At 36.5% G+C, this 14,449-nt stretch overlaps 1 protein-coding gene across 1 annotated transcript; it reads left to right on the forward strand.

Annotated features, from left to right (window-relative positions):
* The first annotated feature begins 1,500 nt into the window (after positions 1 to 1,500).
* LOC107443304 (uncharacterized) lies at positions 1,501 to 13,108 on the forward strand. Its single transcript, XM_016057158.4, has 5 exons — positions 1,501 to 1,653; positions 4,282 to 4,546; positions 9,161 to 9,340; positions 11,104 to 11,173; positions 12,903 to 13,108. The coding sequence occupies exons 2-5, from the start codon at positions 4,298 to 4,300 to the stop codon at positions 13,025 to 13,027; spliced, it is 624 nt and encodes a 207-aa protein (XP_015912644.3). The 5' UTR covers positions 1,501 to 1,653; positions 4,282 to 4,297; the 3' UTR covers positions 13,028 to 13,108.
* The last annotated feature ends 1,341 nt before the right edge of the window (positions 13,109 to 14,449 follow it).

A 14,449-nucleotide genomic window follows, 5' to 3' on the forward strand; every position in this document is an offset into this window, starting at 1 on the left:
TTCAGACACAGGATCACGTTTGCTGTCAGCATCGAACCTACAACCCCTAGTTTTCCACCAAAGTGTATCATTTCCATTTGCAGTGTCCAGAAGCCCATCTCAAAATTGAATTGTTCCTTTCGAGTAGATTAGCTTGAAGATTAAGCTAAAGTTGTAGGAGGAAAAAGAAATAAAACTTTACACTGAAAACACTAAACTTACAATTACTAAGCATTGAACATTTGAAACTTCAATTATTTAATATTAAAATACTTTTAAGAAATTGCGATACACTTTATAATGAAATTCAATGGGTAGATTTCCGTATCAATACTAGCTCCAAATTATCCCGGTAGTGCCACACGAGAATCAGAAAACATCACAGAGGGAAGAGGATTAGCTAAAAGAGTTTAATTCATAACAGCTCTCATGCAAAAAATTTATTATCTTTTTTTAATATATTTATACTGCTAAACCCTTTAGCCCCTTTCATATAAAGTGAGCATTCGAGCATATACTGATATGAAAATTTCTCAAATTCATTGCATTGCTTTTAATTTTTTTTTGTATAAAACAGTTCTCCCTACCAGCACGCAAAGTCCGGTTATCTTAATACAGCTCTCCCAGCCTCTCGCAAAGCGGCAATGAATCAACTAGTAGTACCCATTAATCAAATTCTATCTCTGATAAAATGCCTTTTGATGAATAACGGTTTGTCATTGTCGGGAGTCTAGCTCCACAGTTTGCTTTTCGTTCTACATCGTTTCGTGCTTGTCTTTGTGTTAGGTAAGAGGTATATAGTAGTTTAATTATTGAAATCTTTGAGAAAGAATATCGGATGAACCATTTAAGAAAATTGATCCTTGACAAATTCAATAATGCCAGTAGTGTCAACTACCAAAATTAAGCATCATTGGTGTCAATAATAGTGTGGCGACTTTTTACTGATCTCCATTACAATTAAATACATTTTCTAACTTAATTTTGCTTTTCAGTACACATTTTTTTTTTTAAATTTCAATTACCGTTGATTTTAAATTATTTAGTTATATAGTAGCGCGTTTTTAACACATAACCATAAAAACTAAACATCAGATTTCAAATAATTTCAGTAATAATAATTTGGTGACGTAGTGTGTCTATGCTATCACGATCACATTGTTCTTTCAGATAAACTGGCGTAACGACTAAAAATATTTAAGAATTATGGAAAGTGCAATAAACTTTTCTTGATAAGAGTTGTAAGCCAGCAGACGCTGATGTCGGAGAATATCTGACAAAACTGAATCGTCAATAGTTTAAATTTAGAACAATGGCTTCCGATAAGCTAGAGAAAAAAATTCCATTTTTCAAATGTATTAGAAAATCAAAAACCGGGCTTCTTTAATTGTTGACAATTGCTCGTGTTGAATGTCATATTTTAAAAAACTTAACGATATACCCACAATCCGGTTTAAAGATTCTTCATTTTATTTTACGTATCGATTTATTTTATGCGAAAAGGCAGAGAGAAAAGTAAATCAAAAAGGTTAAAAGCCTCAGTAATGGAATCCTTCCCACTGCTGTATTAGAAAGTGGGGGAGTGGCGTTGTGGGACGTCTTATATAAAATAATCGAATCAAATGGTTTATTAGAGTATCAAGGAACTTTCGTTCATTCGTTAACAGGCTCCGGGTGAGTACAGTTGAGTTTTTCTTTTAAAATAACAGTATAATTATTAGCCCTTCAATGACATTTAAATACCCGTCTTTCAAGTTAATGTTTAGTTAAATATTTCATGTCTTCGTAACTATTAATTCACTTTAACCAACATATTTAGATATAAACGTGTGTTTAGATCAGGACTCTGTTTTAACGAAAAACGAAAGCATTTTTTTTTTCGCTGAAGAGCCGACGAAATTTTGAGCTTACGGCTACCAATGTTTAATACCGTAGCTTTGTAATTTCGAACGCAACCCAGAAGAAAAGGAAACTATAAGGCATCGGGAGCAACTTTATCTTCGCGGAAGACTTTTTGATGGAACTAACCTGCATTTGCGTTATACCAAGAGTAAAACCAGGAAAACCTCCCACGGTTAGTCTGATAGCGAGGGAACTCTAACTCGTGATACGTATACCAGTGAAGATATTTTACGTCAGCAATGTGGTCGGTTCGAACCGGGGGCGGAATTCGTATCCACCAGCCAACGCTGGGATTCGAACCCGGTTCACCTCAACGGGAGGCGAACACTCTATCTCTATATCTACTTTTAAAATTTTAACAGATACAGTTTAAAGAACTTTTTGGTTTGGGCTTTTGGATTTGATTTTTTTGATTTGGTCTTTACAAAATTTGGGCTTTTTGGAGCCCCCACCCCCTTTTTTTTTTCTGGAGGTGTTAAAAACATGCATTTTCATGTTTGTCCCTGCTCGGTAAAGTGCCCCTCAAAAAAGTTATTACGATGGATAATTTTTGTTCTAATGATCGGATTTTCACGTATTAACTGTCAATCTTATTGAGAGATTGACCACAATTATGCTTATTTCTGACTCCTAATAAACTAATTTTATTATAATTTAATAACTCCTTTCAGGTAAAGTTAATTTTGATAATTTTCAATTTTAACTATTGTAATGGAATAGGAGAGAGGCGATTAGAGTAGACAAATGGAATTTTCCTGATATTTATCACTCAAAATTTCACTGATTTTCTGATTTCACTGATTAATTCATCTCCCAAATTTTGACAGATTGACAATCTTGTGTTATGCTGGTGCTTTAAGTTTAGTGAGTGATCTTAAATATTTGCTTCAATTTTAATTAATAAATTACAGTAAAAAGACTGAAGTTATAAAGAATTAGCGCTTATAGTTTAACATTTTAAATTTGCCCCGAAAATTATAAGCAATTTTGTCCCATGCTCGAATTTCTATATTTACATTGAAATTTTCAGTTTTAGAGGGATCAAAATTTAAATATTTACTAACACTGTCAAGTAATAAAATAATGCAATTTTGTAATAAACCTTTAAAAATTCTTTAAAATAACCCTACATTATTGTGATGCAACTTATCGACGTATTTAACTAACTAACGACGTATAATAAACGACTTTGAAATAAATTGGGCTAATTATTGTGCGATGAATTGTATATTTTCTAATTAGTTTTAAAGTATGTAGATTCACTGCAAACATATCAAGCAGTTTATGAAAACTAACGACTTCTCCAACTAGACACTGGCACATTTTATTTTATTCTATAACAGTCGTTGAACAGCCGACCCAATTTTGGGTTTACGACTTCTAATGTTCAACTCCGTAGCCTTGTCATTTTGAACCAATCCAGAAGACAAGGAAACTCTTGAATCATTACCACCAGTGGTATGACTTGTTATGGGAACATGGAGGACTTTGTGACTCGACAGATTTAACGTGCGTCAGTCACCATTAACTACAAGGGGAGTCTTCGGCTGGTGGGGATCGAACTTACGATCTCTTGGACAAGGGCACAGTGCCCTACCAACCAGGCTATCCCGGTCATAGATTCGCCCATTGCAAGATTGTAAAGACTTTCAATAATGGCCGGGAGTGAACACTCATATCCTAATCTCAGATATGACCAAAATGAATTTTGCATCCGCATTGTGGAGTAAAATATCCTAGACGAATCATGAGTAAGAATCATGAGTATTTCCTCTTCGTGCGAGCCATTCTCCAATGCCAAGAGTACCCTTGTCTTTTGGGCTGGGTTAAGTTTAACATCGATAGTCGGAAACCCCAAAATGGGTCGGCTGTTCAACACTGGTTTCAAAATAAATCAAAATTAGCCAACGACATACATAATTTATAATTTTTAAAAAAATAGACCTACATTGTCATAACAATGAAATCACTATAAGCTGCCATCACTGCAATTTAGCAAGAAAGCTAAATATGTTATATATATATTTCTTTTTAAATGCTATAATAGTATTATTGATAATATTGCTTGACTGCCTTGTTCGTGAACTTATCGATGCATTATAACTAATTTTATTTTCTAAGTCTTAAATGCAATAAAATAAAAATTTGGACTAACCTTGATCTTGCAGTTGGCTCGTCAATTATTTAATGAATTCTAATACTTATTGGTATATCTTGTGTCTATAGAATTGTTTATTAAATCAATATTTTAAAAAGAAAATAATTTATTATTCGAACTGTCGCATCTATAACATTCCAACCTTTATCATTTTGAATTTTTGGATATTTAATTCTAACTAAAGGACGCACAGTTTAAGTAAACTAAAAATCGAAATCTGGTATATTAATCTTTTATTGCAGTTTAGAAGGGAAAAAAATGGAGGTTTGGTTTCTTTTGGGTCTCGTCATTCACCTTGGCAAAGCAACTCCATTAGGTTCCGAAATTGGAATGCGGATGAAGAGGGCTGAAGACAGAGTGACCATTGACCTTTCTGCCCTAAGACCTTCTCTACCGGGTTTGGTTCTTTACAAATATGGCGAACTTGCACCCAAGCTAGTTCAGGTAGACCTCTCGGCTCTTAATCCACAACTGAAACCCCACGTCATCTGGCCTCAATTCAACCAGGTGAGTATTTTTTCTTAATAAATCTATTATTCATTTTCAGCCCAGCAGCATTTAGTATTTGGAGACCAAACTGCGTAGGGGTCAGGGAACTGACCCCACATCAAAAAGGTAATGGGTTTGAATCCGAGACAAGGCAAGGATGTTCTTTCATTTTTTGTACTATCTCTCCTTACTGTGGGAGCAACGTTAGACCACCTAATAGGGTTCTCCTAAAAGAGTGGCCCACAAATCTGCCCTATTGATACATGAGTGGCGAGTGTCAATTGGGTGGGTATTGTAAAAAAAATTTAGTGTTTTCGTTAAAATTAGTTATACTCAGGATGCTGTTGTTGTAGTTGTAGTTCATTTACGTAGCACTAGAGCTGCTCAATGGGCTATTGGCGACGGTCTGGGAAACGTCCCTGAGGATGATCTGAAGACATGCCATCACAATTTTGATCCTCTGCAGAGGGGATGGCACCCCCGCTTCGGTAGCCCAACGACCTGCCCACGAAGTCGCAAACTTTACAATGGAACAGTTTAGTGTAGACCGATACCGCACACCCTCGATCCCTACGCAGATTGATCCAAGTGGTCACCCACCCGCACACTGACAGCAGCCAGTGATGCTTGACTTCGGGTGATCTTCTGGGAACCGTGTCTTAACGATCAGTCCCCTGAGGGACTATACTCAGGATGCAAAAGCAGGGATGTGTCCGGTTTTAGATGAAGCCCGGTGGTTGAGGCACTGAATTGCGATTGTGAAGAACTGGGGTTTGATCCCAACTTGAAGCCCCAACCCAGGGCCCGATTAACCTCTGAAAATAGGGGAAGCATAATAGAATTTTGGGGCCCCCCTAACTTAAGCAAAAGAAATTTTTGATATTTTTCGCCCATAAGCAATACATTTTAAAGAGACAAGAACCATGAGAAAACTATTAGAACCTTAGAAAGGAATACAGAGATCTTATGCAATCATGTTGGGCCCTTCTTTACGTGCTTTATAGTAACAAAAACATGTTAACAAAATTTAAATATTCCAATAAATTAAATTATAAAATTACTTGTTGTTATACGAAAGGTTCTTTGCAAGATTAGTCTCTTATTTTACGCCAATTCGTTTACTAGCGGCAGAACAACACAAAATTCTAATTCAGCATAAATTATTGTTACTGCACCAGAAAAATCATACCAAATAATTTTCAAACATGAAACAAAAATATTTTTCGTACTGATAGATATTTAAAAGTCTTGTGTGTTTAGTTCAACAATAAAAAGCAGAGTAAAATTAATTTGAGCACAATGATAGAGAAAAAAGAAATAAGAAAATTCATAGGTTTATTACCATTACATATGTTTTTTTCTCGCTGTTAAATTCGCAAAATCTTCAATAATATCTGCAAATTGTAACATATTTGTAATATCGCTCTCTTTTGCCCAAAAGGGCTAAACTACTTAATTTATTATTTGAAAGAGTTGATCTCCACCGATTTTTTATTCTTTTCAATACAGAAAATGAACGTTCACTAGTGCAGTTATAAGTCACTAGTACATTTTCAAAAATAAGAAATTGGGCCCTTAATTTCAGTCGTTTGGGGGCCCCCCCTAGAATTTTACAGGGGAAGCACTTGCTTCCTATGCCTTTTCGGTAATCAGGCCCTGCCCCAACCGCTTCAGATCGATGGGTATCAACTTATCTAGGTAGTAAATATATGCGCAATGCTGACCACATTGATATAATCATGCCGTTGATCATGAAATTGTAGAACCTTAAATCTATTGGCTCACAACCGGCATTTTTCTGAAATGCTGGTTAACTCCTAGATAAAATAGCCCTCATGAAAGGAGTACAATCACTGGAGAAAACAAAAGAAGTCAACATAAATGAAAAAAAGAGAAGAAAAGAAACGTAAGATACATAATTTACAATATCTAAATCATATATTATATAAATGTATATTCAATGACATAAAATTTATTTTGTCAGACTAAATATTCCATCTTTACGTATCGTTAGTACGGCCAATCATCATCTTCTAGACCAAAGGTTTCCAACTTACATGAAGCTGGGGGCCACAATTAAAAACAGAAATCAAATGGCGGGCCGCAACTTTATCAAAATTTTATGTAGGACTCTTTTATGTTTGAAGGTACATTAAATATTGCTGTTAGATTTTTACCAAGTTGTACAAAACAAAAGCATTGAATTACAAATTAAAATAAGAAGTAGATTTTTAAAAATATTTAATTGCATATTAAAAAATTCGGGTTGCAATAACTTTTATGTGCACCTATGTATTAAACAATTAATGTGCAACAGATATCTAATTGTTAAGATATAAAACTTTAATAAAGTTGATATTAAAACTTACATAGTAGCACACAAAATGTTCAATGACAAAATTGAGGTTTGTCTGCTGCAACTACCAGAGTATAGATATTTACATTTTAAATTTAAAATTTACAAATGTGTGTGCAAATATTTTCGTCCAAAATGAGTGGTTTCAAAAATTTTAATCGTAGAAAATTTCTGATACACACATGCTAAGTTATATTCACAAAATACAAAAAAATGAAATAAAAGAGAGTAACATGTACGATTATTTTTGTATTTGAATAAATATTTTCTTGGATGCAAAACCTGAGAAATAAATTTTTTTGCACCGTTGGTATGATAAGTTTCACAGAAACGAAGAAATTAGGATTTTATTAACGAGAAAAGTATTTTAAACTCATATAGATTTTTTACGAAAATTGTCCGCAAAAAAATGACAATTAATATATTTTAGTTCGTCGGCCACAAAAAAAGGCATCGCTGGCCAGATGCGGCCCCGGGCCGCCAGTTGGGAACCACTGTTCTAGACGATGCCACGGATTGTTGGAAGACACGACGCGGGCCAATCACCACATCATGATTGACCCGTCTGTTGTAAGGAGGACTTCGAGAAATATGGTGTCCACTCTGTGGAAACAGTTCACGGAGACAGAAACAGTGGTCAGCTGACCTGGTCGAGGTAGCCAAAAACAAACAACAACGTCAGCTCAAGACTATTAGTTGAGACTTCTAACCAAAAGGGAAAGATCCGAGAGAGCGACACAACTGTTTCGCTACCTGTCTTATGCCAACAGGAACATCCATTTTGCGGATAGAGACTTAATGCAGGTTGCCTGCATGCTTTTATTGTGACCCCCCCCCCAAAAAAAAACAGTCTAGCCTGGTACTGCAAGAACACCTAGAGGATGATTGATGGCTAGTTCTCTTAAGTGGTGAGTCACGATTCAGTTCGGACAGCGATTCGAGACGTGTTCTTATCTGGAGATCGGGGAATCGATATCGGCCCTCTAAGCAATTGTCGAAAAAGACCACTATGGTTGAGGTGGTCTGATAGTCTAGGGAGCATACCGACGGGCATACTGACCTTCCTGTGTTCAATTGAAGTAATTTGACAGGTCAGTGGTCCGAGGACGAGATCCTTGCTCCCCATGTAAGACTTTTCCGAGCATTTAAATTTTTTTTTATTGATGATGACACTCATCCATACAGAGCTCAGTTGGTGGTCGAATAACTCTTATCAGTAGATATTCAACGATTTAAGTGGCCGGCGATGTTCTTTGATCTTAATCCCTACGAAAGCATGTGCGACGTCTTTGGACCCTCAAATACCGGCTCCAATGACCATCGATGAGCTCAAGGGTTTATTGGGGCAAGACTGGGCATGATTGCCACATGGATTAATAAAGACCCCGCGAATGATGACGTGAGAGTTGTGTAGTCGTTAAGGACTATCATGGGCATGTTTTTCTATTATTAGACATGTTTTTCTCTGACTGACAGGGTATTGGTCAGCTGCAGTGCTGGACAAGTGACCAGTTTCTTCATTTAGGGTACAGTGTGTGCCCTTTTTGTTTTTTCACATATTGGTCAAAATTTCAACGTATTTTAAAAATTGGATTTTTCAGGAACTATTCGACTGACTTCACTCAAATTTTATATTTTGCCATGTAAAATTATACTCTTTAAAATGGTGTAAAAAATTTTATACCTTACAATTCAAAATTTTTCGACTAATATTAAATAAAATTATAAGAATAATGAATATTTACTAAAAGTTATTTTTTGCTTGAAAATATCTTTGGTATAAATGAATTTTATAATTGCGTGCAAGATTTTCTTAAATTAGCTTAAAAATTTCTCAAGATATGGCGAAATATGCAAAAAGTGAAATTAACATTAAAAATTCCAAACTTTGGAATGTTCTTTCGGACCAAACTATTGGGAGCATATTTATCAGATTGCGGCTGCCCCCTATGTTTTGGGGGTCAGAAATCCGAATTCCGTTGAAAGAAATGCATGTTTATTCAGAGAAAGAACGTTTGTGTGTATCATTTCGTAACTTAAAATATCGTCTTCACTAATTTATTTGTATGTTTGTGGCTACTCATTTGAGTATTTAAGATTGAGTCCTAAAACGTGAAAATCCGATCTTTAGATCAAAAGTTATTAAAGGTGGTTCGTTTTTTATTTTGCTCGCTGTGCATCCCTGCTGTTGGGGGGGGGGATTTAATAAAGCTAGCACTTCCTTAAAATTTATTGTGTTTTTTTTAAAATTCAAATAAGAAGACATTATGTTCCAGATGGATATGTTTGACGAGAAGCCTTTCGACGACGTCGATGCCATTCCCTACTTGACAGAGGAGCATACTTTGCTGAATCCGCGTCGACTGGCCAAAATGACTGAATGGCTGGATGAGTTCTCCCATCCATCCTCTGATCAACTGCTTTCTTTACACCAAAGTCTACCCCTCGCAGATGAGGTGATTTTTTTAAAAATTTATTTTTATTGCAGTTATAGGTAGGTTGGCAGGTACTTTATTTACGTCGCACTAGAGCTGCATAATGGGCTATTGTCTGGGAAAATCCCTGAGGATGATCCGAAGACACGCTATCGCAATTTCAATCCTCTGCAGAAGGGACGGCTCCCCTGCTTTTGCAGCCCGACGACCTGCGCGAAATGGAGCACTTTGCGGTAGAACAATTTAACGAGGAGTGATAATGCGCAACGTCGGTCCCTACGTAGGCTGATCAATGTGATCGGTGAAAGCCAGAAGCAGAATTCGTACCGACCAGTCATCGCTGGGATTCGAACCTGGGTCATCTCATTGGGAAGTCGAGTAAACATTGAAAGCCTTACTGACTGAACCAGCCTCGTAAGAGGACGTTTTTGATGGAACTCTAATCCGCATTTGCGTTCCAGGGAGAAGAAAAATGCGAAAACTTCCCATGGTTAACCCGATGGTAAAGGGATTCTGACCAATGATCTCTCTACCACTGAGGATATTTTATATCAGCACTGTGATCGGTGAAAGCCGGAAGCAACATTCGTACAGACCACCCATCCCTGGAATTCGAACCTGGGTCACCTCATTGGGAAGTCGAGTAAACACTGAAAGCCTTACTGACTAGAGATCGAAAAATGTCCAAGTGTACGAGGAAAGTTCCACTTCGATACACTGACAGGCCTTTTCACAGATAAACATATAGAAGATTTCAGTGATAAGTTGCATCACGCAATGAAGTAAACAAATAAAAACTTATGTGAAGTATATTCAATATTATGATGTCTTTCTGATATAATTTATCAATGAAAATATTTATGGCTTGAATATGTTTGTTATTTCTTAAACTTAAAAGCAATTTTACTGTATATTTCTTAACTTCATATCACAACTTAGAGGGAATATAGGGCACATGATAAGGACTGAGAGTCGCTTATGTCGTAAAAACGTCAGGTAACGTCACTTGGAACGTTTAGTCTTTGTGGACTGCAAATTTAAACCGGTGTCTCTTATTCATCTAAATCATGATATGTTTTCTAATAATTATGGTCAAAACACTGCATACAAATAAGCCCAAAAATAGCTGTCTTATCGTAATAATTTGTCGATTAACTTGTCGAAATCTCCAAAATAGACGCCTAATCATCAAATTGAAATTTAAAAAAATTGTCTTTTGACTTAGTTGAATTTTATAACCATCGTTGAAAACAGCCGACACAATTTTGGGATTACGACTACTAATGTTCAACTCCGTAGCCTTGTAATTTTGAACCCAATCCAGAAGACGAGGAAACTCCTGGATCAGTACCCCCAGAGGTATGATTTGTTATGGGAACATGGAAGATTTTGTGACTCGACAGATTTAACGTGCAAAAGTCTCCATTTACTACACGGGGAGTCTTCGACCGGTGGGATCGAACCTACAACCTCATAGACATGGGCCCAGTGTCCTACCAACAAAGCTGTCCTGGCCCTGACTTGACTTATTTGAATGTAACTTTTAATAATTGAGAAAACGTTAAATAAACATAAAATTACAATAATTTGCATAAATAAAAGTTCAGGTTCAGAGGCGCATGAACAGTCAATCCATAATAAGAAAGTAACCCTATCGGCGTATGGTGACATTACGGGTCAAGAGTCATTATGCATTTACAAGTCCTATGATGTTCCCTACTTCCTCTCCAAGTTCGCTACTTTTTACTAAATATTTTTTAGAGTTTTGTTCTAATGTTCAACAGGTTATCGTTCCATTAGATTGGGAAGAGAAAAAAGGCACGAAGAGAGCTCCAATGAAAAGCCATAACGGAAGTAAGAAAGTTTTTTTTTTCCTCATTATACTTTTTGTAAATAGAATAGAAATTACAGTGCGGGTTTGAGGAGAACTCCTCCAGTCTGAAAGTCTGGGGCTGTCTGCTGCTATGGTAACATGCTAGAACACATTTTAAATGGGGGAAATAGAGGAAAGAAGGTGTCAATTGGTTTACTCACGACGACCTACGCTAAGATTAAGACTAAACTATTTACCCAACACCCCTATTCGAAGTGACCTTTCCTCGTAACCATAGTACCCGCCACGACGCGAGACGGGAGTCTGGAGGAATTCTCCTGAAAGCCGCACTATACACGATTTTTTTAACTATGGACAACAAGAAGGGACTAAACCATGACTGGTTAACCGTGGTTTAGCCCCTTCTTTCCCTGGTTTCCCAGTTTTTGCGCAGCAAAATTGAACTCTCACAACTTTAGCGGAAATAACAACCGGAGATTATTAATCAGAGAGAGATAAATTTAAAAAATTTGTGTTTTTCTGATTAAATTCTTTCTAATTACTGCAATTAATTGCGAAACATTTTGCGTTTGTTAAAGAAGATTTTATGCTGCATAAATGTGAAGTTTTTATTATAGCGTAACATTGTATATGGTAGTATTATTTTCTTTTTATAGCTAGATTTGAGAATTTCGTCGGCAAAAGGGCCGGGTGTTCTTTTTTTAGAACGGCAGGCACTGAACTTTCGTTATACACCTCGGAGGTGTTGCTCATTTAACGTTACCCAGTGGGCACATGTGAGCCTAAGTCACGGAGGCGAGCAACATTACCCACGCCACATTGACACAGATACCCGTTTATAGGGTGGGCCACATTCACGCATCACACAATAGAGAACAACACAAAGAGACAAATATCCATGCCCTGAGCTGGATTCGAACCCACAACCATTGACTTCACAGTCAGGTAGGCTGACCACTCAGCTAACTGGCCGGCTAAAAGGGGCCTGGAGTTGATGTTGCTAAAATAAACGCGACCTATCACCGTTAGAGTTAAGGGAAAGTATAACGCTTTGAAAAATCTCGCAAATAGTAGTAGTAGTCGTATATTTACGTCACACTAGACTACTGACGATGATCTCAGAAGCATCCTCGAAGATGATTTGAAGATATGCCTTTACGATTTTAATACTCTGGTGAGGGGATGGCCCGACGATCTGCGTGTGAAGTTGATCACTTTATGGTTGAGCAGTTCAACGAGGTCCTATACCACGCAGGATATTATTACAGGGCGCTTGAAAAGACACTAAATAATTGTTATTAATATTTTTTTAATACTATCTGATATGCCTTTTTCGTTGCTTGAAACAGTTTGAACAAAAAGTACTCCATGCCTATATGACCAGAGTTAGCGATGCACTCGTCTATTTTCACTAATTACTATACACAAAATTCCTATTATAGCAGAATGAGGCAAGATTAATGAAAATTTGTTCAGATATTCTTTTTACCGAGATCTTTCCCCTTTAAAAATTAAAAACGGCACATTTCTAAATGAAATACTAAACCGAAGTTCCGACCAAAGTTCACCAAACTCACGTTGGTCCCAGGTGTCCTTCGCAGACTGGTTACCCACCATTTCAATGATTGCGGCCAGTGATGCCGGACTTCGATAATCTGTGTGGTATAAATTAATCGAATAAGATTGTATTTTAGTATGTGAAAATCCAATCAATCGTGTATTCTTTCTTTAATTGTATTTCAAATACAGGTGAAAGACTGAATGTGCTCTTTACTCCATCTGGAATAGTATCCATGGACAGACACAAGAACCTAGAGAGGGAAGGTGTTCTGAGGAAGGTTCCCAGAAGATCCTCCGCCAGTCGTTGGAAATGAAACACTGTCTATAGAATCATAAAAAAGCGCTGATTATTTTTTAACACTTAGTAACACTGACGAAATAAACTTTTTCTCTTACATAAATAGTGTTTTATTTTTTTTTAAAGTCTGAGTACAATAAAAAAAAACGCTGCCATGTACAGTCCATGGCCAAATTATTCGACGCACTGTAAGATTCTATGTAAAATATTAATTATCAGGTGATACTCTATACAGCTTTATTGTTTTTACCCGACTGAAACCAGTTTGTGCTTGTTTTCGTTCGTGCATCAATGGGTTAAATTACACGTTATATTATATAAACTAGGAGGCTTCGCCCCCTGCTCGCTGGCGCTCGCCAACCCCCGGAAATGCTTTCGCAGTTCATTGGATACGTTCTTAACGACTAGCTTTTGTATACTTTTTTGGACACTGAAGTTCCGACCACTTTTCACTGTAGAAAATTCTAAACCCGTGCATTTCAGTATTAATTTGAAATTTCAAACAGTTCACATATTTTTCTTAATCACACTATTCTAAATTTCAGTTGTTGAGAAAAGTAACTGTTGTAAGTTTTGTTTTAAAGTCTTTCCCACCAGAGGGCTAAAACCATGTGTTGTAAAACAATATGAAATAGTAAGCCGGATTTAAAGCATCGGCTTCGATGAAGAGAATTTTGTGAGAATTTTTTTGATAATTGGGTATATTATAGCCTACGTCACAGGTTGTGTTATTCCTACTAAATTTAACCCATGAGCGGCATTTTCTGCGAGCCTAACTTCAAGCCACAAATAAACAAACGAAGTGTTTGATCGTTTAAATAGCTGCTCGCCAGATTTTATTGCATTATAAAGAAAAGTAATTGATATTCGATTTTTGATTAGTAATTGATTTATGTGGATAGTGGCATTTATGTGGATAGTGGCATAGAATTTAGCATTGCGTCATGGTAAATGTTATTCTTACTAAGTGGAAGTAGTTGTGTTTTTTTTATATTATACCCAATTCGGTGAGAATTCACCCGATTAGACATATGATGCTCACTACATGCTCTTGCTCGCCGAAGCCTATCAATTAAAACGTATTAACGTTTTATATAATACTAGGAGGCTTCGCCCCCTGCTCGCTGGCGCTCGTCAACCCCCGGAACTGCTTTCCCAGTTCTTTTCGGATTGCTTCGCAATCCAATGCTCGCTTTGCTCGCTCATTGGATACGTTCTTAACGTCTAGCTTTTGTATACTTTTTTGACTACTGAAGTTCCGAAAACTTTTCACTGTCGAAAATTCAAAACCTGTACATTTCAATATTAATTTGAAATTGCAAACAGTTTACATATTTTTCTTAATCACACTATTCTAAATTTCAGTTGTTGAGAAAAGTAATTATTGTAAATTTTGTTTTAAAGTCTTTCCCACCAGAGGGCTAAAGTCATGTGTTGT

Source organism: Parasteatoda tepidariorum, chromosome 2 (genome assembly GCF_982258835.1).
Source record: "Parasteatoda tepidariorum strain Cologne lab strain chromosome 2, Ptep-v5.0, whole genome shotgun sequence".
In the NCBI taxonomy this organism is placed as follows: Eukaryota; Metazoa; Arthropoda; class Arachnida; order Araneae; family Theridiidae; genus Parasteatoda; species Parasteatoda tepidariorum.